The sequence below is a fragment of the Trachemys scripta genome, chromosome 19, assembly GCF_013100865.1.
Source record: "Trachemys scripta elegans isolate TJP31775 chromosome 19, CAS_Tse_1.0, whole genome shotgun sequence".
In the NCBI taxonomy this organism is placed as follows: domain Eukaryota; kingdom Metazoa; phylum Chordata; order Testudines; family Emydidae; genus Trachemys; species Trachemys scripta.
In genome coordinates this window covers 9781888-9808505 of record NC_048316.1, presented here as the reverse complement: position 1 = coordinate 9808505, position 26618 = coordinate 9781888, and the positions used below count along the sequence as shown (strand labels likewise).

The following is a 26618-nucleotide window of genomic DNA, read 5'->3' as shown; positions in this document are numbered from 1 at the left end:
GGCCTGCAGCTGAGTTTCTCTACAGAGCTCTTTTAATCCTCCATGGAGTCCCTCTTGCTAGATCTCTTCCTGAGTACTGAGCCCTAGTGCAAAAAGATGCTCAGGAATGAAAGGGTGAATTTAGCATCTTGTTTTTCTCACTGCACAGAGCTGTGATAATAAAGGAAGTGGATAACTGACCATAAGCTACAAATCCTTAGTCATCATAGGAGGAAACTTTTTTTTTTTTTAAACAAAAATTGAATTCATTTGAATTGGGTGGTAATTTTTTATCAACCTCATTTTAAATGGTGGATTTTTAGTTTATGCTGAAGCAAAGAAATGACTGAGTTAGGAAAATAAATGTGTACCCTGTATTAAAGCTATATCTTTGTGTACATACAGATATTCTTAGATTAGAGGAATACATTTTGATAGGTACTTAATCTTTTATGTGGACTAGTAGTTTTGGGAAGCATTTTAGCATTTAAGTTTTTGGTGCTTATTTTTGTAGCAGGAAAGAAGCATCAGGCTAGTGGTTAAAAAATGGGACTGGGATTTATAATGGCTGGGTTTCTAATCCTGGCTGTGACAAACTCCCTGTGTGGCCTTAATCTTCCTGTGCCTCAATTTTGTCATCTGTAAAATGGGGGTGCATAAAAATTGCCTACTTCACAAATGGAGGTTTAATTTACTGTTTGTAAAGTACTTTGAGACCATGGGGAATGGAAAGTGCTGTAAAAGTGCAAATGGATGCTAAAAAAATGTCCATGATTCTTAATGGGCTTTGTAACTTGTAATGGTGCTCTTGTCAGTCTGAGTTGGGTATTCTTGTTTTAATACAGGTTAGCATTTACTGTCTTGATTTTTGTTTTTAGAATTTAGAGAAAACTAATTTCTTCATCCTTAATTCACCCCATTGTGCCTACAATGGCCACTGGAGAACGTATGGGTCAGTAACTAACCTCATGCACTTTTGCCATACTTTACAATGACTAGATACATGGTTTAAGTCAAGGTTTATGTATTTACTTTCCCCAGACGAATCAGATAAAATTCTTTATATTTATACGTGCACACAGTTCTCTTAAATAATTTTCTGGCGTTTATTCATGGCTTAGCATCATTTTAGTGTCTTGCAGGTACTGAGATTTTGTGCTCAAAAGTTAGTATGAGTACATTTAAATGAGTCTATGGACTGACTGCAGGAATTGTCTCTTTTATATAATGTGTCTATATGTAATATTTTGAATTATAGGAATTAATACTAAAATAAATAATATACACACACACACACATAATAAAATAGTTTTTAAAATAGAGGTCTTGCAGAACTGTCACTCCTTAAGATATTTAAACCTCTTTGGAGTTTGTTGCACTCCTTAATACATTTTGATAGGGTCCTGAAGGGCAATGCAGTATTTCTAGCTGCATTATGGGACCACAAGCACATATGTAAGCAAAGAGCATTTATTGAGTCTGATTGGTCAGAAAGACTGAGCGCCTGAGATTCCAGACAGAGTCAGTGGGAGTCAGGGTGCTCAGCTCCTCTGAGAATCATGCCATATGCGTTAAACTGTTCTGCAAAAGTGTAGCTCCTAAAAGATGGGCTTCGCCAATAAGCTATAATTTCAGTGTTGGTAGTGTCTGTCTGCTAAAATATATTGAAATACAACCAGCAAACAAAAGAGGTTGAGAGAGGAGAATAAAGATGCAGATTCACTTGCCCATTTCTTTTTCCTCCAGAAGTTTAAGAAATAATTTCCATGCTGTCAGATTGCGATGCTGGCTGTATTGTTGCCTTAGAGAATATAAAACTTTCTTCATTCGTGAGCTACTCCAAGTATTTCCATAATAGCATTAAAGAGAGAGTGGATTTTTCTTCTTTCAGCATATGGTGACACTTCGGCTGCAACCAGCAACTGTGTAATTGGTACATATCCCTTTGGAGTAAAAATCTTTGCTGCTAGACTGAGTAAAGGCACTCCACTGGAAACTTGTAGTTTTTACTTGCTTACAAATACCGTTGCAGCATGGTTGAATGATGTGAGAGTCCCTTCATACATGATTTTGTACGAAAGGGCCTTTTTTGGATAAACCCAGTCAAAACTCATTTAATTTTGTCTAAGACCAGGTACTACTGGTGAAACTGTCTGTTTTGCAGCCATTCCAATGGATGCTCTCATCTGATTTTAGCAAACCAATAATAGTAATTTCTAAAGGTTTCCAGGGCCAGGCCTAGGCAATATTTGGATGGAAGACCATGGTAACTCATAACTGATGGGTCAGTAGGTGGCACCCTTTGTATATTATGTGGGAGGTGTCGTCTTCTGGATAAAGAATAAGGAGTATGTCCTAATTCCATGTCAGTTTTTGCAAAAGCAGGGTTATCTCTTGTGATGGATAATTGCATTCCACCTTGGACTTATTTATATTTGGATCTACAGTCTGCAAAAACAGTCCCTCTTCTTCTTCCTGCTCTTTTTTGCAACACCTTTTACTATTCTGGGAATGCTGTATGAACTGGATAATAACTTCTTGTGCTCAGCTTACTCTAGTGCTCTAAACACTTCAAGAAAAATGTAGCATGAAGTTTTCATTTCAGATACTATTTTTAGGGGATGAAAACCGCCTCAAAAGCTTTCTTAAGGCATGCTGATGTTAACCCAATATAGGATTGTGAGCTGGGGCCTAGAGGGCAGTCCGTACCTCCTGGGTTTCCCTGTTGCAGCAATCAGCCACTGGGCAGTACCTGTGAGGATGGATTTCATTGGATAGGCCTTGTCCCTGCAACAGGTTTTTTTGAGTTGGCTGGCTAGGGCGCAGGGAAGTTGATAGTATCAAGCAAGCCACAAGAGGGCCCCTTCCTTCTGTGCCCTCAACTGGAAATTATTATTGGTAATACCATAGCACTTAGAAGCCTTAGTTATGGACCAGGACTGCGTGGTGCTTGACGTTGTACAAACACAGAATAGAAAAAACAGTCCCTGATCCAAAGATCAACTCCTTCCCTTCCCCTCCTCCCCCCATTTCCACCTGGGTAGGTATTGATTTGCAGGTTGGTGTTGCAAACCCATAGAGCTCAGGTGGTTTTGTAAAAAGCAACAGAGTCCTGTGGCACCTTATAGACTAACAGACGTATTGGAGCATAAGCTTTGTGGGTGAATACCCACTTCATCAGGCGCTTTCACCCACGAAAGCTTATGCTCCAATACATCTGTTAGTCTGTAAGGTGCCACAGGACTCTTTGTCGCTAGTCTAAGGTGCCACAGGACTCTTTGTCACTTTTTACAAGATCCAGACTAACACAGCTACCCCTCTGATACCTAAGCCTTAGGTATCAGTACACCTTTCTCAGGAAAAGGGGTTGGATTTGTGGCAAGCCTGAGCCATTCTAGGAGGCAAGGAGGGTTTCAGGGAAGTAGGCTAGTCTGAGTTGCAGGCCACGATAAGGCCTGGGGGGAAATTCAGGCTCTGATAAAGCCTAGATTGTAAGCAGTTGGGGTAAGCCTTGTGGCCTTGATGCTTGTGATTTGAACATCAAAAAGGGGGCAGGCAGGTGACAGAGAATTGATTTACCTTCTCCCTTTTCCGTGTTGTCAAGACAGGTGTCCCCAAGAAGTTGCTGTCTTATGAAATTAATAAAGCTGCAGCCGCTTGGCCAGAAATTCCAAATCTGTCTTCATTGGTCTCTTCCATTCATAAAGTTCACTGCTATGTTGAGTGTTTCTACTTGAATGGTGCCTTATTATTGCTGCTTTTCAGCATGCATTGCAAACATAATATCAAAAGGGTTTTTGTATTGGTACAGCATATACATTATCACATGTTTGTTCCTCGTGTATTAATGGGCTTCTTCAATCTACCAGACCAAAGGTATATAGCAAGATCTAGTGGTTAGAAATTGAAGCCAGACAAACTCAGAGTTGGAAAAGGTGCAGATTTTTCACAGTGAGGGTGAGGAACCATTGAGAGAACTTCCCAAGGGTTGTGGTGGATTCTCTGTCATTAGCCATTTTTAAATCGAGATTGGATGCTTTTCTAAAAGATAGGCTCTCGTTCAAACAAATTCAGGCAGGTCCTATGTTATAGAGCTGGTCTATAAAGGATCACATTGGTCCCTTCTGGCCTTCTATGAATCTGTGTGTAATAATACAAAGTTTCGTTAGTTATAAGCTCTACTCATGGATGCTCTTTGTCTTTCATGGTAGGAGGCTGAACAGCACCCAGGGCGAGATCAGAGTTGGACCCAGCCATCAGGTAAAGGATTTGATTGTTTGAAAATTCTAACAACGCGTTATAGCAATTTAATGATCTCAAGGAATATGGACTCAAAATTGTGTGTGTGTGTCTATAAGCATCTAAATTATAATATACATAATTACACATAAATACACTTGCACGTGAGCATTTCGTTAGAATTATCTATTCCTCCCAGTATCAGCATAGTATGTTCTTCAGCATAGGCTGAATTTTAAGGACACTTTTCAGCAAAAAAATATTTTTTATATACTACTGTAGGACTGAAGGAATCAGGTCTGCTCTTGGAAAGCATGGGAAATGAGAAAAAAAATTGTTCTCATTAAAATTAATACATTTTCAGCTGAATTTGAGTGTTAAATTTGCCCAACATTTAAAAAAAATTGAACTTAACAGTAACAAAGTTATTTTTCATATGTTTTCAGAGTCTTCTAATCTTACTTCACAGCAAATGGTTAAGATGGTAGCTTGCTGTTTGCTTTATTTAAGACATTTACCTTTATTTTTTAGTTATTTACTGAAGATAAACAAAATGGAGTCATAGTTTGGCTTAGTGTCCCTTAGAAACAGGGGAAGTCATCAAAATCTGCCAAATGCAAGAGAACAAGATTGGAAGGCCAGAGAACTTTATGTTCAAACTTCTGCAAAGTTTCAAGGCAGCAAGAAGCGTGGTGAAGGGAGTAAAGCTTTTGTGCTGTATGCTAATTGATAATAGACTGTATAATATTTTCAAGAATGTCTGTTCATGGGGTTGAGATGATTACAGGGCTAACTGTACTCTCTTCTCTTCCTGGTCTCTCTCAAAGCACCCCCTCAGGGGTCAGGCCTGGAGACTTTAGCTATACTGGGTCAGAGTTCCACAATTCTCTCTCTCCGATTAAGCTCTGGGCTACAGTACACTGTGTATCCTCTGTTTTTACCTTGCAGGTCTGACTGAATTTGAGAGACTGTTCCTTTTCAAACCGTTCAAAGTGTTCTTTTGATCTCCTGTGTTCTCTGGACCCCCCTTCCTGTCTTGGCATTTACTCTTAACTCATGTTTTGACTGAGAAGTGTCCTGTCTTGAGCTATTCTTTCTCCTTTCGGCTTGTTTTTTTCCAATAGTCCCCTGTTAAACTAAACCAATATATTTATACAGGGAACTTCTCAGTAACCAGGTCAACATACACTATTCAAAAGTTATTACAGACCAGCTCTAAATCTGTCATGGTTGTAAAGGGATGGTTTCCTTCTTGGAGGCAAGTAATGACCTCAACAAGGTATTAAGACAAGTGGAAGATAGCATGCTTTTGGTTGTATTCGTACTAAACCATTTTCCTTCACTTCTGATTTGTACTGGCTGTTGTTGGTACAGGATAAAATCCTCTTTCTGAAGCGATGATTTTAGCTTTGGTGCTACAGTACGTTTGTTGATTTAACTCCTTCAAGCTTGTAGGAGTGGAAGCTTATCTGTCTAGGACAAAAAAAAAAACAAAACAAAACCCTCCCAGTGCCAAAAGGTTGTTTAAAATAAATTAAATTCAGAAATGATATAGAGCACACTTTAACTTCGTTGCATCAAAGCTCAGGAGGATTATCAAGATCTTCTTGCTGGTCATGCCCTCTTCGCACATGGACTTAAGGTTGTAGTATCTTATTTGCCTTTTGTAGGAACTTTATGATGCAGTTGATGTTTGACCTCCTGACCCTGTAAAGACAGGGGAGGTTTAGATCTTTCATACAGAAGCCCTGAGTCCGTTCTTTGAGTGCATTGTATGGTCGAAAATCTTTCACTGTTGGCTATGAAAGATGAGAAGAACTGGGAAGCTTGTAAAACCACTGAGGTGCCTCGGTCATTTCTGGTTGTCATAATACAGAGTGAGGAAGTAGGGATTGCAACATCATAGCATTATGACTGGTTGATTGAGACAAACAACCCGCTGCTGGACGTGGCTGTAGGGAAGGGTAAGAGCTCTTAGTTTGTTCCAGCTTATTTGGGAAAATCTTTCCTGACTGTTGTAGGTAATCTGCTTGTACAGGAGCATGGACAGAGCTAGAATTAATTTGACATGTTAGGGCAAATCCTTCCAATGGGAGTTAAGAGCATTCATCCCCTTGTAAGATCAGGCCCTTGTGAGATATTCAGGCTGTGTTATCCATCCAGACTCCTTTTTCATAGATTCCAATACTAGAAGGGACCACTGTGATCATCTAGTCTGACCTCCATAGAACTTCCCCAAACTAATTCCTATCGCACATCTTTTAGAAGAACATCCCATCTTGATTTAGAAATTGCTAGTGATGGAGAATCCACCACAACCTTTGATAAGTTGTTCCAATGATCCCATTATCAAATATTTGTTCCTCATGTCAGTACTTATAGATTGTAATCAAGTTTCCCCTTAACCTTCTTTTTGTTAAGCTAAATAGATCCCACTAAACAACTTGACTCAGTTATTTCTTGTGAAAGTTGAAGAATGTACATTCTATGTAGCATCCTGGAGTATACTTGGTTTAAAAAACAGCCCCAACAAAGTGACTAAAGCATATGTTACTTTTTAATTAACAATACTGGCATTACCGTACTTGGTATTCCCAAAGCTACTTTCATCTGAAGCTATCAGTGTACTTTACAGACATTCTTCATCTACCCTGTGAGGCGTATTTATTAGCTAGATTTTACAGATGGAAAAACTTTGGGCACAAAGAAGAGTAATGTGAGGTACCTTCATTTTTGGTTGCCCCACTTTTGAGACTCTTAAGGCCCATGCGCAGCGGTGCAGAGCACCCACCTCTGCCAATAACTTCAGTGGGTGTTGGAGATGCTCAATACTTGTGAATGTAAAACTTCAGTTGGGCACCTAAAATAAGTGAATATTTTCAGAAGCGTCCTAAAGTTGCTTGTCCAAGGTCAGCAAATGTATTGGGGTGTGTTTTCACTAGGAGGGAAAAAAAAAGTATTGTCTTAACTCAGCTTAGCTAACTTGAGGTCCTAGTGAAGAGGCAGTTTGTAGGTTTCACACAATTTAATAGGTCAAATAAAAGACTAGGCTCCCCCGTAGTCTTTAATTTGACCTGCTAACACATGTGAAAACTTAATGTTTTGTCTTCCGTAAGATTTTTACCTCAAGTTAGGTTCGTTCTTCATGTTAACTTTCTTCTCTGGCAATGACAAATCCTTATGACAAATCCAGGATTAGAACCTAGGAATCCTGACTCTGAGCCCACTACTCTAGCCAGTAGACAACAGTGTCTTCTTTTTATTTAGATTGTAAGCTTTTGGGGCTGGGAATATACTGTGTATGTACAGTACCTAGCACAGTGGGGTCCTGGACCATGACTTGGGCCTCTTGGGGCTCCTGTAATAAAATTAGTAAAGATAAAGTGTGTTCTGGTTGCAACAATGCCCTGTTTTAAGATTCACAGAGCTATATGTGAGATTCTGGTCTGCGAGTAGGGCTCCTAGGCACAGTGGTAATTCAAATACTATATTATGGTGATAGATGAAGGAAAACGATCAACAAATGTTTACTATATGCTCACTATGCTGACTACTTCTGTTGTGTTGCCTGGTTTGCTAACAGCTTTGTGACATGACCCATTAAAGAGATTCGGTTTTGGAAACACCGTAATGAAGCTAGTTGGTCCTAGGGTATGAGAGGATGCTAGTTTGTTTAAGCACCTTGGCTGCTGGAAGCAGATGCACACCTCCACTGGCCAGGGCGGCTGTAATGTCTGCTTATCCTTCAGCAGCAGAGAATTTCAGTCATAAATCTGTTTTCCTAGTGAAGAAGTAAAAAAAAAATACATTTTGAAAAGCAGAAAATGAAAGACATCTGAACCGATGACTTCTAATTACTGGTTGTATATAAATATTGCCTTTCAAAATTGTTTAGAATTGTAACTGTAAGAGGTAATCATACAGCTTAAAAGCTGTTTCCAAAAATGCTCTCCACTATCTTGTCCTATTGCTGCAGATGACTAAAGATGCTAATTGGGTCTCTTGGTACATTTGATGGCAGAGGTCATTTCCCTGAGCTATCTTGCTTTCTGCAAATTTGCTTGGGTCATTTTGGGGTTTTAATGATTTACTAAGGCCTTATTTGTAAATATCAAACGTGGGTTTTTATTGAGGAGTTAAAATGAAATAGATACCTCCCTAGGTAGTCATATGTTTGCCTCCTTTCATATTTATGTATTATGTGCATACAGTTTATCCTGCCAAACAGTGGTTAGAATGGTTTCCTTTTAACAAGTGGAAACTGCATGTTTTCCCCTTCAACAGACGTTAAACTATCCTATGTTTGTGAAGGTGTTTTCATTTTTGTACAACGGAGGATGATGCTCACAGTATGAGTTTAAAAATGGTTTAAAATAACTCCAGGCCATGGTGCTTGCACTGAGATGCTTGTGCCTGAAATGTGTATCCTAAAGGCTTCCCTATGAGTGCAATAGGAGATGGTGCTACCCAGTGATGTGAGCCAGCTGATGTTACCGTTTTTTGAAAAAGAGAGGAAGCATGATCTTTAAGCCATAGGACTAGGAGGCAGTAGGTCTGGGTTTAATTACCAGTACTGCCACAAATTTCCCATGAAACCTTGGGCAAGTCACTTAGCCTGTCATTGCCTTAGTTTCTCCATCAGTGCAATGGGGATGATAACACGTCCCTCACAGAGAACTCCTATGTACAGTCCACTAGTATGATTGTTATCAACATTGTTTGTTTTAACTCTGTTTCAATTTTTGTAGGCCAAGCTTCCAGATTTGCAGCCATTTCCTTCTCTGGATGGCGACACTGTGACACAACATGAAGAACTTGTGTGGATGCCAGGGGTCAATGACTGTGACCTGCTCATGTACCTCAGGGCAGCAAGGTACATGAAGCCAAGATAACCCAGCTTCCCCAGAGCACTCAAGCTGAAATATGGGACATGGCCTAAGAACGTTGGGCTAAGGTTGCCCATCGTCCGGTGTAGAGGCAGTATCACATTAGAATGTTAAGAAGTTGATTTTTTTTTTTTAGGTTGGGAGCCAGTGTCAAGACGTGATGGTGTTAGGCTAGCTCCAAAGCTATTTTGGCTTGCAAAGGAATGTCACATTGGGCTGTTTCTTTTGGATTGAAAACAAAGTAATTATATGTGCAACATAAATAGTGATGTAATATCTAAAGTGTACAGGTCAATTAGGGAAGTAAAAGCTGTGAATAAAATAACCGTGGCAGTATAGAATTCCTTCCTGTAGTAAATATTCTTTTGGCAACACTAGGTTGCATAGCTAAGATTCACCCTAATACTATGAACTATGCCTAGGGAGTCGGATCAAACAATTTAGATCTTTATACATAAAGATCAGGCTCCCAAAATAGTGGATCAGGCATTAACTCAGGACGTGTGGATAAATAATCATTTTTAATTTGTAATAAACTAATGACTTGGCACCCTACAGTTAGTTCCAAGACAGCTTGCTGACTTAATTAAACTAAAATTGTGATGACAGGTAAGCTGTCTGGGGCAGGACTGCATCCTCATATGAGGTGGTATTCCTAGCACAATGCTGATTGGGCCTCTGGGTGCTACAGTAATGAAGAATTAAATTATGCTAATATCTTGGAGCGAGTCTTTGAATAATATCTTGAAAATTATCCAGTATTAAAAATAGCCCAATACTGAAGACATGCAGGTGGGCAAAACAGAGCCCTGAAAATGGTGATTTACAATGTAAGTAGCATCTGTATATTGCATAATGTGTGCAATTAGAGGATGAATTGTTTCATTTTATTTTTTAACTATAAAGGAGCATGGCAGCTTTTGCAGGGATGTGTGATGGAGGATCCACAGAAGATGGCTGCGTTGCAGCCTCTCGCGATGACACTACGCTCAATGCACTCAACACAGTAAGTATCCAGAAGTGTTGACTCTATAAAAGAGTTCCCTGGTTTTATTTCATTTTAAGGGGCCATCTAATGTATGCAGCACATGAATAACAGATGTATTAACCCTTAACTAGAGCATGTCTGGAGTCGTAGCATGATCTCATCAGTAGCCTGGGACTTACTAACTTCATGCTACTCAACACCTCATAGTTACCTCCTCAATCATCGACAGTTTTCCAAGTGAGTATTTTACAGAGAGAAATTATTGTTCTGTATTATAATCAGTTCATATGGGTCATCCCAGATTTAAATGTTATCTTCCGAAGTTTCCATAAAACATAGGGAATGCCTGACCTGACTATTGGTCCTTTCAATCATCCATTTGGCTCCTATCAGTTACAAATACCTGGTCTTTCATAAAGGAAGAGAAACCGATAATGCACTCAATTGCCTATTGTCCAGTTCTTTATATGCGGGGAAGGATCTCCTTCTGACCGTTCCACAGTGATCACTTGGAAGCATATGATTTGATTCTCTCTCTCATTAACTTATCTTTCATGGCTACAAATGCTGTTAGTGGCCCTCAAAAATATATAGCTCTTCTTAAAATCCAATTACAGTAGTTGATTCAATGTTTTTGGTTCTGAACAGCACCAGCTGACTCTATGTAACATAAATATTGCATTTTATTAAGAATAAATGTACATGTAATTTCATGGAGTGTCCTGTTCATGTTTTAAGGAACAGGCTGAAAAAATTGTCTTGAGTGACTGCCATATTTTTCAATAACTGAGTAAAATCTCATCTAGTTCTTCTTTCAAGGCTAAATAATCCTACTTTTTGGAGTCTCGCCACACAACTGATTAATTTAGTTGACCTTTTATTGGATATTTTCCATCTCCACTATTTCCTCCTTAACTTGCAATTTTTCTACTCTGAAAAGTGACCAGGGTAAAAATGGCACAACTTTACTTACTGGGTCTGTTCCCTATATGTATTCAGAGTTGTATCTGCTGACTTTAGTGACAGATGAAGTTTTTATTTGTTTTTTAATATCTGTTCAACCTGCCAAGCAAATCCGATTGGGAATGAGCTGTTGTGTTGTTTCATTTTGTGCATAATCTACAAGATTATTTTGCTAAATTCCAATCACTCACACCTAGGAAAGCTCACCGAAGGTAATGGTGCTTGTGCATGTGTAAGTGAGATCCTGATTTGGCCTGCAGAACCTTTAGTACTGGTGATCACATGCAAGATGGGGAAAAAAAAAATCAAAAAAACAGCTGGAGACTCAAGGTATGTCTACGTTGCAATTAGACACCTGCAGCTGGCCTATGCCAGCTGACTCTGGAAGGGCTGCTTAATGGCAGTGTAGACCAGGGATAGACAACCTATGGCACGTGTGCCAAAGGCCGCACGCGAGCTGATTTTCAGTGGCACTCTCACTGCCCAGGTCCTGGCCACCGGTCCGGGGGGGCTCTGCATTTTAATTTAATTTTAAATGAAGCTTCTTAAACATTTTAAAAACCTTGTTTACTTTACATACAACAGTAGTTTAGTTATATATTATAGACTTAGAGAAACAGACCTTCTAAAAACGTTAAAATGAAATCAGAGTGAACAAATGAAGTCTTGGCACACCACTTCTGAAAGGTTGCTGATCCCTGGTGTAGACATTAGGGCTCTAGGAGCAGAGCCCGGTCTCCAGCTTGAGCTCAAACATCTACACTCCATTTAAACAGCCTTAGCCCGAGCCCCGCAAGCCCGAGTCAGCTGGCATGGGGCCAGCCACTTGTTTTTAATTGTAGTGTAGACATACCCTGGGATCCCAGGTTACATTTGCAGAGCTGCCAGCTAGAAACCATGTCCGCTGAGTACATTATATGGAATCGTTGAGAGACTATAAAATGAATTTTCCCAATGCACATTTTACAGAGCTATTCTTAAAAGTGGAACTAAACTTTAAGGGGAAGATTACCAAACCAGACAGTCGTCCTGACGAGGATATGTTATTTGATTTTTGTTTGTTCCATCTTTTTTAATTCACTTGGGCAGTCTATTTTTAAACTTCTTTGCTGCAGACTGGACCAGCATCTTCATTTAGCGATCCACAATGACTTGTGTCACTGTCCTCAAAAGAATTATGTGGGCTCAGAGCCCCAGAGCATACATGAGAAGTTGAGACTACTTTTGTCCACTGTGCAAGTTAATCTGCTCTCACTAGCCAAAAAGAAACTATTTATTGATACCAGCAAAATTCACCGTCTATTCTACTTCTGCAGATCATTTAATAGTAAATAACATCAGTGCTAACCTGTGGTACTATGCAGTTAACTTTCCTACACTCTGAGAGGCATTTGCTATGGTTGTCTCTAATTGCTTGAGTAATTTTCTTTTGTAACTATTTATTTAGGCAGTTAACAAGTTTACAAATCATTGGCATGTAGGTGTCAGAAATAGAGCAATAACCATTACAACAGTGAGCTTATTTTTTGTTGTTGTTTAGAGAACATTATGCAGTAATATAATAATCAAATCTCTCTCTCTAACGGTGTTACAGTAGTAGTAGTATTTATTAGTGTAGTGCCTAGCTGCCTAGCCATAGATCAGGACCCCATTGTGCTAGGCAATGTATAGGGTGAGCCTCTTTACACCATCCAGGATCTGTTGTTTCTGATGAAGCTACGGATCCTACTCATATCTGTCAAACCAAGCGTGTCTATTAAATGTAACCAGCGAATTTTTAACCCACAGCAAGGCATTTCCTTGCTTGTTGCTATTACAGAACTATTTTGCTTAATATATTGTCTTATAATGGAACCTTACCAAAAATTTCCAAATGTTTTAAACATGTGTGGAACTTACGTTGACTTTCAAAAGGTTGGTTTGAGAGAGAAATTTTTCTTTTTTAGGGACACTTTGAAGTTAAAAACATGTGTTTTTAATATACAGATGTCCTTATCTATGTTACATTAGCTTACTAACCAGCATTTAAATATTATATTTTAGTTTTTGGCTTTTTTGCATTTCATTCAGTTTGGGACAGTAAAACAGTAGTCATTTTCGTTGTCTGGTTTTCATGCAATATATCACAGTGCTTCAGTGACTGGATTTAAAACATTCCCCTGCAGCAACACCAAATTAAAAACTTCTTTATTTCTATAATGTTTTGTAAAAGTCTTTCCAAATGGGAAAAAAAATACACAAAATAAAATAAACCCCACACTTGAATCTAAACTACCTGACTACATCCCTTTAAGAAGAGCTCTGAATGGCTTGAAAGCTTGTCTCTCTCACCAACAGAAGTTGGTCCAATAAAACATATTACCTCGCCCACCTTGTCTCTCTTTAAGAAGTCATGCTTGTTTGACTCTATCATGTCTACTTATTCAAGTACTACACGTAAGTAGCCTCCAAGTCCATTTTAGAATTGAGATAAAACTTGCTGGGCTTCCCATTCCAAAGCTCTCCCATGGCTCCTTTTCTTAAAAGATAGACAATGTGTTAATAATTTTCCAATATTCAAGAACAATTGCCATTTTAAGGCTATATTGCACATCCTCATCCGTTTTTCAGCTATTTTACATTTTATCTCCGTCCTTTCCCTTGGGATGGATGCCATCTGGTTCTGGTGGCTTACTGCTCCGGAGCATTTTAAGTTGCTCCATAACTTCCTATTTAGAAGACTCGAATCTCTTATTAAGGCCAATAATCACCAAAGAGCTCTTGGAATTGGAATTTTCCTCCTTGTCATCGATAGTAAAAGACTAATGCAGAAAATGCATTTAACTTCTCTATCCTCTTTAATTACCCTGTTAATCCCTTGGTGGTCTGGAGGGCCTGTGGTTGCGCTTGCAAATTTCTTGCATCACAGACTTATGAGTTTGTCTTTATATATTTGGTTGATCTGTTCCTCTTCTTCTTTTTTCCCCTTTGTATTTTTAATATGCACCTTATCTAGCATCAGCTGTTTTTTCCAGTCAGTTTATGTTGATAGCATAAGATTTCCACTTTGTAAGTCATTTAATAAACTTCTAATTTACCCCTTAATCAAGCTAGTTTTATTCCTCCTTTTTTTGCACTTTATATTTTTGGTTGCTTTGAGGTGGTGTAAACCATCTGTGCCTTTTATATAGTGCCTTGCGTATCTCCAAGCTAGATCTTAACACCTTAAGTCTTATTTACTTTACTGTTCTGACAGCTGCTAACCATTCCTCATAATTTTTATGTCTAGTCTTTTCAAGTTCATCACTACAGAGCTGCCCTCTTATGATATCTTATTGTGCAGTGGTCACAATTGCCCAGTGAAGTTCTTACATTCACCTTCTGTATTCAGCGATTACATAAGAACTGCTGCTTCTTGTAGACATTTTGGTAGAAGTCCTCTGTTCCTCTCTGTCTGGAACGATCCTCCTTTCTACCACCTCCTCAACTATGCATAGTTCCAGCTAAGGAACTTGGGCTGGGTAGCATTTCCAAAAGGACTATATATAATAGGCTTGACGTAGGCTGCTGGATTTCTGTCATGTTCACTGGTTTATTCACTCTTGAATCCAGGTACTCGAGGTATATTTTTGGAGCGCACTGTGTATAAATGTTACGTGCATCGTGTTTTAGAAGTTCCTGAAGATCCCTACATATAATTCATATTTCAGGTTTGTTTCTCTAGATAAAAATACCTTTTACTGAGTGGCAGTTTCCCACTATCTGAAAATGCATTTAATCCAGTTAAAAGTGGACTGTCTAAGTAGCCAAGACCCTGTCTAGAAGGTTGATTTGAGTTACAGCAGACTCCACTTAACGTAGGTGTATGATGTTCTGAAAAAGCTGTAAGAGCTTAACCAGCCATCAAAGTCATTGAGACGTCAGTGGGTGCATGACTGAGCCCTAGTTTTTCATCTGACTGGTGCTGTTGCCTGAACTGCAAAGAAAGTTTTCTTGACATGATGCCATCTTCCCTCCTCCTCCAGTGTCTGTCCACTTAGCGCAGGCTTTGGGTTTGCACAACAAGCTAGTTCTGAGCAGCTGGTGCTGTACTAAGTTGGTTTTTGTTTAGAAATTATGATATGTAGTTTGGAAGATTAATCGAAAAAATTGATATGCTGTATGATTTCTTATTATGGAAATCCAATAAACTTCAGAGCAGCACTTCATATAAATCAGACTTGACAAGCTCCTTTGCTAGTGTTTTATTTATGTAATAACAGAGTGCTGTAGCCCACAGTATGATTTATTGTTAATTATACCAGATAGAAATGAAGATCAGGGATGATGCCATGCAGCGTATATTTTCTAGTATAACAACTCCTTCCAGTGATTATTTACTTAATAGCATGGGTAAATTTCAGCTTCCATTCCGTGGTTTTGATGTCAGGCTTTCATGCTGTATTTATAATGCATCTCCCAGCAAATCAAGAGCAGCAGAAGTTTTCATTTGGAGATCATTGACCCCCTAATGCGTTTTGGCTGTCGCTTTGGGGGAAGGGGGGAAGCCTCCTCCAGAGATTCATCAACAATACTTCCTTTTTAAATGGTGGGAAATCTCTTGCTGCTGCTGTTGAATGAGTAGCATGGGGGAGAGAGAGTTCTACTGTCTGACTCTTTAAAACTAGTTTAAAAAAAAACCCACTTGTGAACATGAAGGTTTTGATTAATATATTAGATCTTTTAGAATGTTAGTCATGTGAAGCGAGAGCATTGATTTTCAGTTCCGGTTGTCAGATCTTGCATCCAACCATGACATCTTACTCATCTATCTGTGAAATGGGAGACAGTGGAGTATCTTAGATTTGTGTATAATATAATAGCAACCTCACTTTATTTACCTTGTGAATTGGAGAAATACATGGCTGCGGCTCCTGACCCCTCTTTTGGGTCAGTGTGGGTAACATCATGGGACATTCAAAGAGCCAGGAGAATTAACATGAATTCTTTATATTAATATTGGTGATACTTTGCACTTATATCGCCCTTTTGGTCCAGAGCTTTCCAAAGACCAGTAAGTATCTCAATTTTAAAAGACGCCTTTATGCAGAAGAGCTGGGACTCGAAATTAGGAATTTTTGGATTCCAGTATTTTCTTGGCCTCTCCAAAGTAATGGCAAAATTTGTAGCTACTCACTTAAAAATATTCTCCTGTAATGAGTCTTTCCAAGTCAGGTCAGTTTAATTTAAAACTATTTTAGCACTCTCATTTTGTGCAATTATTAATGAACTTACAAATGAGTAGCCCACTCCAGGAGCACATTAGATGTGGAAAAGGCTTTTGACTGCAGTGGGAAGGGCTAAGAAAAAACTCTTGCAGATGTATCTTCTTATGAATTAGTGATATCAAATTAATATATATAAGGCCAAACCATTTCACTCACTGTCCTAACTGCTTGTGAACGTTGGGGAGAGCTAAATAGCTTCTGCTGCCTTCCACACCAGAGAGAGCTGCATTTCAGTGGTGGGTAACTTGATCCAACTGTGTAAGGTCAGATTGGCCCACAAGGGACAGAAGTTGCAGTTTCCAAATGAAAAGATGAAGATGGGTGGCCCTGCAGTCCAATCTGATTCTATTCCAAGGTTTCAGTTTGGGGTAAACAGTGAAACTAGCTATGTATTTATGATGCTTATGCCTTCTCTCACCCCATTGCACACCCATACAAGCACCAGATGCAACATGTTAATTTTGCCAGACCTTTCCTAAAAGTGGGAAATCATATACCTGAACCACCCCTTCTGTTGAGACTGAAAAACTATTTGGAGGAATGCTTATAGCACTCATGGTGGATCAGCACCCCGTGTCCGCTTTTCATTCTGCCTGCTGAAAAAGCAGTGAATGCACATGGCAAGATGCACAGATCTGGGCTATCAGGCTACTGTTTGTTGTGTCAGGCAGCTCAGTATATTTTTCACATGCTCTTTTTAAAAAAAAAAAAAAAAAAGTGTTTTGGGAGAAAGTATTAAAATTCTTCTCAAAGGGTGTCGAAGGGAGAATTGACACTGAATTCGCCTTTATTAGCTCACAAATCAGCAAGCATAAAAGAACAGATTAACAAGAACACCAGAAAACATACAGACATAGTCTCAATAAGCGCCAAGATTTAAAATTATCCCTCAGCATCAGGACTCATCTCAACTGCATGTAGAACGCTGGATTCATTCCATCCTTATGGCTTACAAATCTGAAAGCGTATTTGCCTCCCAACATAATAGGAGGATGAGCCCTTTTCTTAATATCTGGAGCCCTATAAATCTCTTTCTTAATTAAAATTCATAAGCCATAAGTGCACGTTGTACAGCCATGTCTACATACTGCGTGTCCATGTAATTTACTTCAGCTTAATTTATACTAATGCATTAGGTGTCCTTTCTCATCTTTTCTCTGTGTGTATTTTGTTAAAAATGCAATAAATTTTTAAGTCGTAAAGAGAGAGACGTGTGTCATGTGAGTGGTTATGCAGAACGGTCGGGGGAAGCAAAATAAAAAAACTTATTTTTTTTATTGTACTGGTAAAGAAGTGACACATTCAGACTAGCAAGCAATAAGCCTCCAGCTCCAATGTATGCATTTTTGAGATGCAGAGCAAAAGTCAACCGTGCATTTCTGTCAAGTGGGTAGTTCCTGGTCTGTGGTCCACAGAGCATTTGTTGTTGGTCTCTTGAGATCTCCTTGGTCATGTAGTGTAGGCTCCTCATCCTTGCTTTCAGCATCTGACTGGCATCAGATGAAGCTAAAGCTCCATTAAATGCTTTCCTGTTAATATTTTTCCATGTAAATTGCCATAGTTGCCACAGGGGTGTTGTGCAACTGTGAATGGGAGAGGAAGCGGTCTAATGATTGCAGATGGGAGGGCAAGTGTCTGTGAGATAATCACTGAATTTGAACCATGCTATCAAAACCCTCTTTTATGTAACTTAAACCTCTGCCATTTCACAGAACCCTGAGTAGTATTTCCTATTTTCATTTTGGTTTTGGCCCTGATGCTGCTAGGTGCTGAGTGCTCTCAACTCCCCATTAACTTGAACAGTAGTTGAGGGTGTTTAGCACTTTGCAGGATCGAGTCCTATAGTTGAACCCAGCAGACATAACTGCACGAAAGTAAAGAAAGTTAAGTAGCACCAGCATTGGAATGCATATATTGAGACAGTGAAGTCATGGCTCCTGGAATTAGGAAGATCCAGATGTCTTTGAATGCTCCTGTGGTGTCCAGTCTGTCCCCTCTTTCAATTTTTTTTTTCTCAACAATGTCTCATCCTGTTTTGGATCTCAGAAGTACAATACTGCACTCCCCCTTTTGTATGCTTTACACAAGATGATTTGGGCCTTCATATATGTCTTCCAAATAGAGAAAAGCCTCCTTTGTGACAGGGTCCTGGTTCCCAGAGTTTGGAAGACATGAATTCTTGCTGTTCTTGTAACTTTTTATTTCTTTTACAAACTCTCAAAAATCCAGTTTATCTCAGAAGTCAGTCTCTGAAGATAACTCAATTGGATGCCTCCATGTGGGAGAGGACTTAAAGATAACCTGTTTTCTCTTGATAAATATTTTGGACACAAAGGATCAAATGCTACAGTCCTTGGTCTGGCTAAACTCACATTGATTTCCCATGGAGGGCTGAGTTAAGAGTGCAGTATTTGGCTTTCAAAGTTTAAGCATTTTCAAGTTAGAGGGCAAAAGAGTTGAGAAGGACTTCCTCTTCTTCAACCCCACTACCCTCCCTGTAACCAAGTGAGTACTGTGCCTATGCACGGGATTCCTCAGCACTTTTGCTGGGTTATGAGTGCGTTGTCTTTCATAATGCAGGAAAGCAGAGCCAGGTGATCTGGTGTTTTATGCTATTTGCCTTTGTCTCAGGTCCCCTCTGCTTTTGCCTGTAAATTAAACCACTTGTGGCATGCACCCTAAAAGTGAGTCTGTTCACTTCTCCATTTGCCTCGTTAATGGCTGCTTGATGAATAGCAAATCTTCTGTTAAGTTCACCCTCTCCAAAGAAATGAGAGCCACTGTCCATGAGGTTGCCTGAGGCGAGCACACGGAAGTTGCGGGAGCCGCAGGGTACTACAGTACCTCATGGTCCCTACGGCTTTGCTCCCCATTAGGAAACTGCGTAGGTCCTTTTACGAGGTACATTTTGGCTGGAGATTGGGTAGCATTGTGGAATACACAATCTTTCTAGACAGAGTTTGGGTACCTGAAAGCAGGAAAAACAGATTTTAAAATGTTTATCTGTGAGGATAAATTGCAAATGCGTCTGCTGAGCTTGCCAGCTCCACAACACCATCAAGGAAGGGAGCCTCTTAATGCTGCTGCATTGTTTTCAGAAAAGAAAAACGGCTGAGCAAGAGGCTTAAAACATCTGCACAGAAATGCCTCCCTGCTCTGTGGTTAGGAAGCTGGTGTCCCAGATCTGCCAATCCATGGAAAAATCTCAGTATGGTGAATACTGAACATGAATATAATTTCTAGTGCTAGAAAGCCCTGCTGTGTGTGTGTGTGTGTGAGAGAGAGAATGTGAATTTGAGTAGATTCTTCACATAGTGATGGCGGGTTAATTTTTAACTAGTTGAAAACTCCTTTCTGGACTTCAGATTTATACAAAAAAGAAAGAAAATGCACTTGCTTCACCCAACTTCCCTTTTCTCATTCTTCTCCCATTGACCTTAATATCATTGTACAGAGCTTTTAAGGGCACCATTCTCAGATTCCAGGACAGGAAATGGTTAATTTACCTATCTGTCCTTATTGTGTCTCTTCTCTTAAGTGAGGCCCTGACAAAATTCAGTTTGCGGTTTCTGTGCTGTCCCAGTTCAGGGCATGCGTCAAGGGAGCAGTTGTTTTTGGAAGACCAGATTATTTGGAGCGGGACTGCATGTTTTCCCTCCCTGCTTTTTCCTTCAGAAATGCTGCTTGCTGCCTTATGCCGGTATGTTCCTATCCACAACTCAGCCTACCTCAGTGGGAGGTAGGAATTTCCCCCCTGCATTAAAAACTCAGATTTTATAAGGATTTGCAGCATTGGGACAATAACAGATGTGGGTGGCAGCCAGAGATCTAAGATGGCAGAACAGTAGAAGGAAATTTAAAATGAAAACATGCACTCTGCCTTTAACAGGCTTTTGTCATTTGACATGCATGTTGTTTTTATTTGAGGAGGCTAAAAGCCAGCAGTTCCCTATTTATTATTCCTTATTGTAGTTGAGGAGCAATGTACTTATACTTACTACACCTCCCTCCATGCACCAGTGTACGAGATGAAATGATTACATACTAACATGGGCTGGTTCCTTTTATGAGTAGGATTGTTCAGCATTTCTGTAACACAATATTACATGGCAACATGTCATTGTGAGTGACAAATGTGACAGTGTAGTATCAACACAGGGAAATTCAGTTAGAAGTAAGATGTCACCCAGACAAATTACTGCCTGTTTTAACTTGTCCTTAGACTAGATTTTCTTGTTCATTAACTACAGACAAGGTTGAAAGCGTAAGACAACTATTTAAATATATGTTAGCATTTATTATGATTACTAGTTTTCCTTTTGGATGGTTCTTCATCAGCGGTTAGTCTCAGGGTTCAAATAAGGTAGCATAACATCCCAGGGGCGATCGCTGTCTGCCTGGGCATGCTGTTAAAACTAAGCCACTTCTGATGCATAGGGCAGTTTTGCCACTTTGAATCTTCACTCATTCTTATCCTGTCTCTTGAAAAAACATTTCTGTGCTGCTGGATTTATTTGTAAGATAATTCTCACAAATTCAGGTAAACTGTTGAACAACTAGTTTAAAAGGCCTGTTTACAGCCATAAGATGTGGCCCAACTTCAAATTACTTTGTAAATATTTTTAGTATATATAAAATATCTAGATTTTTGGCAGAAAATGTGTGAAAATCTGTCAGCTTGCCCAGTGACAACAGTTATTTGGTATGTCAGACCAAAGAACCATAAAACCCCTCTACAGTGTCAGTTCCCCCTGCTGTTCTGCCTTTGCAATTAACTTAAGTTTCTAGAGCTGTTCTTGTTCCTGATGAATGGTTGTCCCAGTTGTAGTGCATAGGAAATAGTGTATAACCAGGGCATCCATTGTGTCATTTGTCTCGCTAATATTTAGATCATTATGATGATTGGAGCTATGTAGAAACGTTAAATAGATAAGAAATGGGGAGAGAAGTGGTGAGATCTCTGCCAAAGAGTGGGAGAGGGAGATTATATTTTCAAGCTTCTAAAAGTACCAGAAACTAGAGATTTAAGGAAATAGACCTGGTTCAGTTTTCCTTTGAGCTTCTTGGGAAGTGATGTCTCTGGTCACCTGTTGAACCTTTTTCTATACATCTTGAGTTCTGTTGGCCTGTCAAAGCAGCTCATAAGGGCCTTATAAATTAGGTATCAGCTAGAAAGACAGGCATGTTGGCAAAACAAGTCTCTCCATGTGCAGTCTTTCTATATTGGGAGGGTTGGGTGCTGGGTTGGTTTATAAGGTGCTGTTGTCCTCAGGCATTAGTGGGAGTCCCATGTAGTGGTATTGGTGTCTGCATTAGAGAAGGCAATTTGTTATCCAGGTCAGGCTTTCTGGTGTGTTTCAGCAGATGGGGAAGAGTTAGGATTTCAAGGAGGGGAAGAGAGCCCTGGCATTAAGGAACATGGTATCCTTGGGCACAATTCTTAGTTCAGTACCAGCTAGTTAGTGAAAACACACACTTCAGCACCTGTGAATAAAGCACTGTGAATAAAGCTGCAAATTTAAAATGCATGTTTCACTGTTTTATCGTATAAAGTATACTCACCATTGTGTGTGTTCTGCGTGTTTGTGGCAGAGAAAAGTTCCATTTTACTGCAGCATATTGACAGATGATTGGTATTTATGGGGATGACATTTCCAGATACAACTCCTGAAGAGATACTGCATCAAACTGGAATGTTTCAATCCTGTGACTGGAGGAAGCAGTCTGAATGGGGTTTAGCATTAAATTAGGCCCCTAGAATAGAAGAGATTTCACCAAAAGGCTTTGCCTCACAGTGAACAGTGTTTCTCTTGTTGTCTTTCATTGCTCCTTGTTTCTTCTGTCTTCTTGACCATTGCCGTCTTAAACACCTGGCAGTTTTTCAGGGATAACCCTGAGTCTTGACCATTGTCCATTGCGGCAAAAGATATGCAAACATATACAAACATTTCTTTTTCATCCAAGGCCAGCAGCCCAATTTAGCAGCCTAGGGTCCCCACATCCCTGAATTCTAATGCTTTTAAAGGACCTTTTGATCAAAGAAATTAGCAACACACTTTTATTGAAACAAGGCATCGATTCTTCTGTAATCCCTCATGCACCCTCCATCCACACAAGGAGAAGGATGCTTGTCTGAGGCTGTCTGCCCTACAAGTGCTACAGTGGCACTGCTGCAGCTACACCACTGTAGTGCTGTAGAGTAGACATTTGCTACAGCAACAGATGGGGATTGTTCATTGCTGTAGTAAATCCACACCTTAGCAGACAGTAGCTAGGTCGATGGAAGAATTCTTCTATTGACTTAGTGGTGTCCATATCTGGGTTTAGGTCTGCTTAATTGGTCTCGTAGGGGTGTGCATTTTTCACACCCCTGAGTGATGTAGCTAGGTTGACCTAAGTTTTAGGTATAGACCAAGCCTGAGAGAGAAATGTGGAGCTGGGGCTGAAATAGGGACTTTATGTAGAATGTTTTCTGTGCTCTAATAGGAAAAAAATCTTGTTCCCCATGAGGAACATAGTGAAAGATGTAAAAAGTACATTGGATTGGAGGAGATGGCAACACTTAGCATATACCACACTTCATGTTTTCAGATTGGTTTATTAATATTAATCAAGGCCTAAAACACCACTGTGAAGTAGCAGGGGTGGTATTTACTTACTGCCAAAAATAGGTAGGCCAGTCTTCACTTTACAGATGTGAAAACTGAGGCACAGAAGAGTGACGGCACGTGTCCAAGGCCACCAAATGAGTCAGTAGAAGAGCAGACACGTGAACTCAGGAATTCCTGGATTCCAGTACTGTTCTTTTACCACTAGAAAACGCTGCCTCCCTACAGCGATGGACATAGTTTGTGTTGTTTAAAAAAATCACTGCTACTTTTATTTGACTGTTCTGGGTAGATTTCAAGTTAGTTTTGCAATACCGTACCACATTATACTAGCAATCCCCTCCCTCCCCAAAACGGCTCTGAAATCTAACGATGGTTTTAATGGACTCCAATTATTTAACATTGTAGTATGAATGCAGCCTAACTCAGATAGGCTTTTCGACAGGGATCATAATGACTGTAATTGCAAAAGGATGCCTTGCTGAAGTAGGAGCTGCCAGATGTAATGCCATTCTGATCTAAAAAGGTCACAGTAAAAGGGACATTTAAATTAAGTTATAAATTACAATTGAAGAACAATATTTTGATGTGTGAGACCAGAGATGTCAGAGCGGTGAGATGTAATTCATGGATTCATTACAGAACAGAGGTGCCTGACAGCTGAGCCATGCCAAAAGGAAAATTTATTTGCAATATCACGCAGACAGAAAATGGCAGCTCAGATGAGAAGCTGGAATAGAAACTTGAAACCTTGTGGTAATGTGCAGAGTTTATGCTAATAAGTCTTGCCTGAGATCCAGCGATGTTTAATGACTGTTGTAATATAAATGAGATGCTCGGACGTGTGCACATTTGGAATTTTTCTTTAAATTAAAGCCCTGTGCTTTTCTATAGAAAAGATAACTTCTGCATTATAAAGTGCAGGTACATTCTTGTCTGTTCCCTTTGTTGTATACTGTGTGTATCCATAAGATTGCTGAGGTCTCAGAATTATTTAGGCAGCAGGATTTGTGCTCAAAACAATGATTCTTTACATGACAGCTGGGGGTAGGAGGAAGTGGGGAAAGTAATTTAGTGTTTCTAGCAATACCTTGAAAAGTGCAACCAGAAGTTAATTAAACTGTAGGCAGTCATCATTAGCTATTATTTATATGTTCAAGTAGCTTGCCAATAAAGTGCTTATATATATTAAATTACTGAAAGTAATAAGCAGAGAATGATCCATCAGTCAGACTGAGGAAAGTGGATTTAACTCTGGCAATTATATAAAAATATATTTTTCTTTCTGGTTTATAATCTTGCTCCCAGCTCTAATCAAGGCATTTTCTCCATTAGATGGCTGATTTTCTCAGGAGGCTGTAAAATGGTATCCGTGGTCACGTTTGTGTCTGATTGACCTGACTTTTCTCCCTCCCCCTAGGGGCACAAGGAGGGGGTGGGCTCAGGGGCCCAAACCCCAGCCTTGGCCCCTGACCCGGTGTAATGGCTGAACCCTTCCTTGCTGGGATGTGTGTGATGGATGAGCATCCAGGTCAAATTTGAGTGATTTGCAACCTGGTATACTAAGTTGCAACACCACTCAAACATGGGGCGGCCAGGCCGGAACATGGGTCCCCTCCTTAGCAAAACTCTTATTGCACCCCTGTCTCCCCCACTTTCACGTTGTGGGTCTTGAGATTGCCATTGGTATGGCAGCTTGGTGCAAAGTTAATTTTGATCCTCTATCCTAGAGTATTCCAGATGGGTATGTTGGTCTGTTAACTATTCTGTGCTTTTACAACTGGGATGGCTGCCTGTTAGCACAGCCCATTGCTTCTGGTCTTCTCTGGTTATTCTTCCGTCACTAATTGAATTGTTTTGTAAAGAGAGAAGGAAAATTTGCTGGGTTCCTTCAGGCAAGATATAGATTCCGTCCATGAGTCACGAGGAGGTTTTGGCAGAACACAGCAGGGGGTGGGAGGGAACCCTTGCCATTTTTATCCCTACAAAATTTTTAAAGAGACAAGGCATGCTTAGTTTTGTAACATGCACAGAAACCAGGTGCAGACTGTCTGTAGCAACAAATAACTAGCCCTTGCTACTTTCAGTCGTGCCTATTCCCAGTGCTGGAGTGCAGGCAAGGAAGAAAATCAACGTGTGCCCAATAGAAAAGACAAAAATGTTGTTTTCAAGCTTCTAAGTGGGTATTGCGTGCTCTGGAAGGCTTAGGAAACAAAAGTGATAAAAGCAGTTAAAAGTCAGCGGTGCTGTTTGAGTGGTAGGGTTTAGGTGCAGCAGGTCTGACGTTCTAGTCATATTGCTTGACTTGTGGCTTAGTAAAGATGGACTCAGATCGTTGTTTCACTTGCGTGGGAGCTGTCATTGATGTAGGCAACAGAGGCAGATTTACAAGCCGATGCTCTCTTGTACATTGGAATTTCTACCTGTAGAAGTGCATTTAAAAGCAGTGTTTTCTATTAAGCAATCTCAGGTAATGCATCTCCCTGACTTACAACAATGCGAAAGCAGTATTGATGTGTCTGATGTGTTCGTGTTTGTAGCTTGGAGAGATGAGGCATCTGTTGAAGGGAGATGATGATGGAGTTTGAGGCATTGTTTTCTGCAGTAATTCTGTGGATATGTGTGCCATTGTCTCCGTTGTAATTGTGGTGAAGAGCATTTTCCTTTAACCTTACCATATGTGCCATAGAGCAGGCTGAAAATAAACCATGAGAAAATTCAGCCTGGAATTTCCTTTCTTTATTCCCATGATGTTACCCAAAGGCTTTTTTAATCCGAGCACTCTTCTCCATACTATAACTTATGCTGGTGGTAACACTTCCATCATACAACTAATTAGGGAGACATTTCCTAATATCGTTCTACAAATTCATTCTAGGTGACATACCAGAGGTCTTGACCAGCAGTGACCTTTTATTTTTACACGCAACTTAAAACTCTTAACAGAATAGTAAGAGTTATATCTCAACTGTCCCACTAGCTAGGCAAAGAGGAGCAAATAACTAAGCAGAGTTCATTTTTCCAAGAGACGTCTAAAACTTTTACTCTTCAGTTTTGAAACTTGTGGGGACAGATCCTCAGCTGATGATTTCGAAGGAGTTAAGCTGTTTTACACCAACTGCGGTCCATGACATAGGAATGTCCTCTTATCCTGACTGCTGGGAGCAATCAGAGCAGTTCAGGAGGTTTTGTAAAAGAATTTCCAAGTCACCCTCAAACAAGTGTTAAGTCTCAATTTGCTGTTGCAGCATGAGAGAGAAAAATGATATTATTAGTAATATGCCTTTGTTTTGGAGATAATTGGTTTACTGTTGTCCTTGGGAATACCTCTCTTCTCCTTCTGGTACATTTTTTTTAAAAGACATAAATCAGGCTCCTAGTCAGTCTTCATGTTCCAAAATTCAATATTTTAAAATTTGTTATCTAAATCCATGTTTAGGTATCTAAATAAAGCCCAGATAGTAGATCCATATTGCACACTGCTTAGCATTAACTCACCTGAGTAATCCTGTTGACATTAATGTGACCATGAGAGCAAGGAGGGGAGGGATAGCTCAGTGGTTTGAGCATTGGCCTGCTAAATCCAGGGTTGTGAGTTCAATCCTTGAGGGGGCCACTTAGGGATCTGGGGCAAAAATCTGTCTGGGGATTGGTCCTGCTTTGAGCAGGGGGTTGGACTAGATGATCTTCTGAGGTCCCTTCCAACCCT

General features: G+C 39.9%; 1 protein-coding gene across 9 annotated transcripts in view; it reads left to right on the top strand.

Moving 5' to 3' along the window:
- RERE (arginine-glutamic acid dipeptide repeats) overlaps window positions 1–26618 on the top strand; it is a 396982-nt gene that overhangs the window by 249698 nt on the left and 120666 nt on the right. For all 9 annotated transcript variants that reach the window (XM_034753081.1, XM_034753088.1, XM_034753087.1 and 6 more), the window contains 3 exons: window positions 4191–4239; window positions 8967–9091; window positions 10011–10110. In XM_034753081.1, coding sequence (XP_034608972.1) covers window positions 4191–4239; window positions 8967–9091; window positions 10011–10110 — 274 coding nt within the window. The remainder of the gene's footprint in view (window positions 1–4190; window positions 4240–8966; window positions 9092–10010; window positions 10111–26618) is intronic.